At 43.7% G+C, this 4,114-nt stretch overlaps 1 protein-coding gene across 1 annotated transcript; it reads left to right on the top strand.

The window, feature by feature from the left end:
- Positions 1–1,514: 1,514 nt before the first annotated feature.
- On the top strand, positions 1,515–3,700 carry LOC110525566 (apelin receptor A). The gene has a single exon (XM_021605782.2). The coding sequence runs from the start codon at positions 1,701–1,703 to the stop codon at positions 2,796–2,798; it is 1,098 nt and encodes a 365-aa protein (XP_021461457.1). The 5' UTR covers positions 1,515–1,700; the 3' UTR covers positions 2,799–3,700.
- The last annotated feature ends 414 nt before the right edge of the window (positions 3,701–4,114 follow it).

The following is a 4,114-nucleotide window of genomic DNA, read 5'->3' as shown; positions in this document are numbered from 1 at the left end:
AGTTTAAATCTTATAATCAATTGCCAAATGACCTTGATTAGGGTATGCATTCTTTCCTATAATGTTTTTTGAAGAGCTCAGTAGCTGTAGCCTGTTATTGAAAAATCACTGCACTGGTTTTCTCAAGCGCATAGGCACTGGGCAGAGCTTGGGTGGTGGGGGGAGAGCCAAATAGACCTAGCATTTTCACTTTTCTTTTTTTTTTTTAAAGCCGGAGTAGTTTAGGCCTATATGTTTTAATTTTTGCATTAGCAAGTTAAACCTATAGGCCAACCACGATCAAAGTAAAGCAAGTTAAACCTATAGGCCAACCACGATCAAAGTAAAGCAAGTTAAACCTATAGGCCAACCACGATCAAAGTAAAGCAAGTTAAACCTATAGGCCAACCACGGTCAAAGTAAAGCAAGTTAAACCTATAGGCCAACCACGATCAAAGTAAAGCAAGTTAAACCTATAGGCCAACCACGATCAAAGTAAAGCAAGTTAAACCTATAGGCCAACCACGATCAAAGTAAAGCAAGTTAAACCGAATGTGACATTTCCTTTCTTCTTTTTATCATGGAAATTAATCCAGAGTGAGAATTTAATTCACACACCCCTTGAGCTGTCTGTTTACATTTAATTTAATCATTAAACCCGTTTAACCAATTCTAAAGTGCCCGCCTATCAATCTAATTACCATTTGATGTTTTTATCAAAACACACCGATGCTCTGCATGTTGCATTGGCAGCTGAATAGTATTCCTTATTATTGTCATATTTTAATTACCCTATTTCTAAATTGTTACACTTTATTACATTTTAAATAGAACACGTTGAGAACCAAATGTAAGTGACAAGACCATCAGGTTAGGAAATCTCCAGGCATTTACTTTTAGCATTGAGGCATTGACATTGTAATTTAGTAGTTAATCTGTGAATTACAAAACTTGCTTGTCCAGACATGCCATGAACCCTTAAGATTGAGCAATAGTTCTCAAAATCAATTGAAAAGCATTGAAAAGGTGTGTTTGATTTATTGTTGAATTTAAAGCAGAGGCAGCTTGGTGCACCAAACACATGTTTTTTTATTTTTTTATTTACATTTTTTTTACATTGAATGTAACACTTTTCTCTATGAGCTAATTGTCTAGTGTCTCACAAGCTTGTCTAGTTGCATTATTTTACATGTGGGGGTTTTCTGCACTATTTTGAAAATGAAAGGTTATTCAGCATCAATGATCGTAACTGAAAGTGATGAAAATTCTTTACAATAATGTTTTCAAGAATATTTCAAAATAGATCACTTTTTAGGGAGACAATTGAAGTTTATATTTTCCCATTCCATTTTCAAATGCTATGAATAAAGCCAGACGTGCTTCATGATTCATCGCAACTGGATAAAGGCTGGTGTGTGCTGCTCTAGAGAGAGGTGAGAGGAGGGGGTGCAGGGCTAAGTGTTTCATGGGGGAGGGGGATTCGTCCTGGGAGGGAGGGAACTAGGGGTGTGGAGCACCGAGTTTAAAAAGCCAGGCAGCGTTGCACCACTCACTCATACTGCCTGTGCTCTCCTCCAGTGACTGATGGGGACCATTCCTTAAACGTGACTTTTTTTCTAGTTTTCAGTGTTGACATTTGGTTTGTTTGAATTTTACTCAACCAGCTCTGGACTGTACAGAAAGGATTTTAAAAGTTTGAAATTATTTTCCATTTCATACTCATGACTTGGAACATGGATCCCACTGTGGAGTATAGAGATACCTATGATTATGATTATGGTGACAACGAAACTATGTGTGACTACTCTGAGTGGGAGCCATCCTACTCCCTTATCCCTGTCCTCTACATGCTCATCTTCATCCTGGGCCTGTCTGGGAATGGAGTGGTCATCTTCACCGTCTGGAGGTCCAAGTCCAAGCGCCGAGCAGCAGATGTCTACATAGGCAACCTGGCCCTGGCTGACCTCACCTTTGTGATCACTCTGCCCCTCTGGGCCGTGTACACAGCACTGGGCTACCACTGGCCCTTTGGTGTGGCCCTGTGTAAGATCAGCAGCTACGTGGTGCTGGTCAACATGTACGCCAGTGTCTTCTGCCTCACCTGCCTGAGCTTTGACCGTTACCTGGCTATCGTCCACTCTCTGTCCAGCAGCCGGCTGCGGTCGCGGGGCACAATGCTGGCCTCCCTGGGGGCCATCTGGCTCCTCTCAGGCCTGCTGGCTGTGCCCACTTTGCTGTTCCGCACCACCGTGGACGACATCAACAGCAACCGCACCACCTGTGCCATGGACTTCAGCCTGGTCACCCTAAACGAGAGGCATGAGTCCCTGTGGATCGCAGGACTCAGCCTGTCGTCCTCTGCCCTGGGCTTCCTCCTGCCGTTCCTGGCCATGACCATCTTCTACTGCTTCATCGGCTGCACCGTCACGCGTCACTTTAACAACCTGCGCAAGGAGGACCAGAAGAAGCGTCGTCTGCTGAAGATCATCACCACCCTGGTGGTTGTATTTGCCATCTGCTGGACCCCATTCCACTTGCTGAAGAGCATGGACGCCCTCTCCTACCTGAACCTGTCTCCCAGCTCCTGTGGGTTTGAGCGCTTCCTCCTGGTGGCCCATCCTTATGCTACCTGCCTGGCTTATGTTAACAGCTGCCTCAACCCCTTCCTGTACGCCTTCTTCGACCTACGCTTCCGCTCCCAGTGCCTGTGCCTGCTCAACCTGAAGAAGGCCATGCATGGACAGATGAGCTCCATGTCCTCCACGCTCAGCGCCCAGACACAGAAGTCAGAGATACAGTCTCTGGCCACCAAAGTGTAAAGAGAGGGGAGGGATAGGTGGAGTGGGACTGCTGGCTGGTTCCCTGCTGCCACCACAGGAACACTGACTGGTAAACACACAGTTTTTTGGTGTCTGTTATTCAAATGCTTTTAAGGCGTAACAGACAATGAACAATGACTTTGTTTTCCGAAACATGGGTTTTCATATACAGTATGTTTTCATTCTTGTGTATATGTACATTTCTCACCCATTTCAACCCAACGGGTGCTTCAGTGGGTAGGGGAGAAGCCCAGGGAGTCCTACAAAGGTTCCCTCTAACCCCTGGACTGGACTCTGAAGCTGGGGAGAGTTGACTGAGCTCCATATAGCTGCTTTTTTTCCCCCACAACGTCTCAGAAAGGTAAATATACTTTTCAGACGGACTCTATTTTTCCTCTTCTCCCTGTTATTCTTTACTGTATAAGGGACCAGAGGGTTTTTTCTGTTGTTGTTATGTATGTCACATGCAAACCTGTTTACACTGGGTAAATCACAAATGTACAGTATTTTCATACTTTTGCTGTTTCAGATGTGTTGATATTTTGTTTTATTACAAGCACTTGTTAAATGAATGAAATGTAAAAGAGGGGAAAATGTGTTTGCAAAGAGACCATATCTTCTTCAGGTTGTTGTTTGTGAAGGTAGGAGACTGGGCAGAGGAGGGGGGGGGGGGTGTAAGAGGAGGAAAGGTGTTGCAGCTTAATTACAGAGTTTGAGGAGGAGACAGGGGCAGACAGGCAGATGGCAGCTGACAAATGTTGTCAGGGAAGTGGGTGGGGGCTTTACAGTGCCCTCTGGTGCCGGGGAGGAAAGGGGACTTCATGAATTTTTTATTGTATTGCATATATGCTTTTGACATCTGTGTAACTAACTACTGTATTAAATAAATATGATCTATGAAATGGATCTCCTTGTTGATCTTTATGTAGAATTTTATCTCAAGGAATAGGAGTATGTGTATTCTCTTTAACTTTGGTTCTGTTTGAAGTAACACACAAAGTTCAGTCTTTGAGGAAATTCATGATTAATCGTTATGGTGTGTTAATGCTTCATTCATTCTGCACATGTGAACTTTCACATTAGTTTCATCAGAGAGTATAGGATTTCAACATCATCCTGTTTTTTCAGTGATAAGGATGCCCAGAGGGCTGTAGCTCTGCTATGAATGTCTTCCTCTTGGTTTACAGCCCTGCACCAAACACAAGACCCTATTCAATCAAAACCAATATACAGATCTGCCATGAATGTCTTCCTCTTGGTTTACAGCCCTGCACCAAACACTAGACCCTCCCTATTCAATCAAAACCAATATACAG

This window comes from Oncorhynchus mykiss, chromosome 6 (assembly GCF_013265735.2).
Source record: "Oncorhynchus mykiss isolate Arlee chromosome 6, USDA_OmykA_1.1, whole genome shotgun sequence".
In the NCBI taxonomy this organism is placed as follows: Eukaryota; Metazoa; Chordata; class Actinopteri; order Salmoniformes; family Salmonidae; genus Oncorhynchus; species Oncorhynchus mykiss.
Note: the sequence above shows the minus strand (reverse complement) of the source record. Positions and strands in the feature narration are given on the sequence as shown.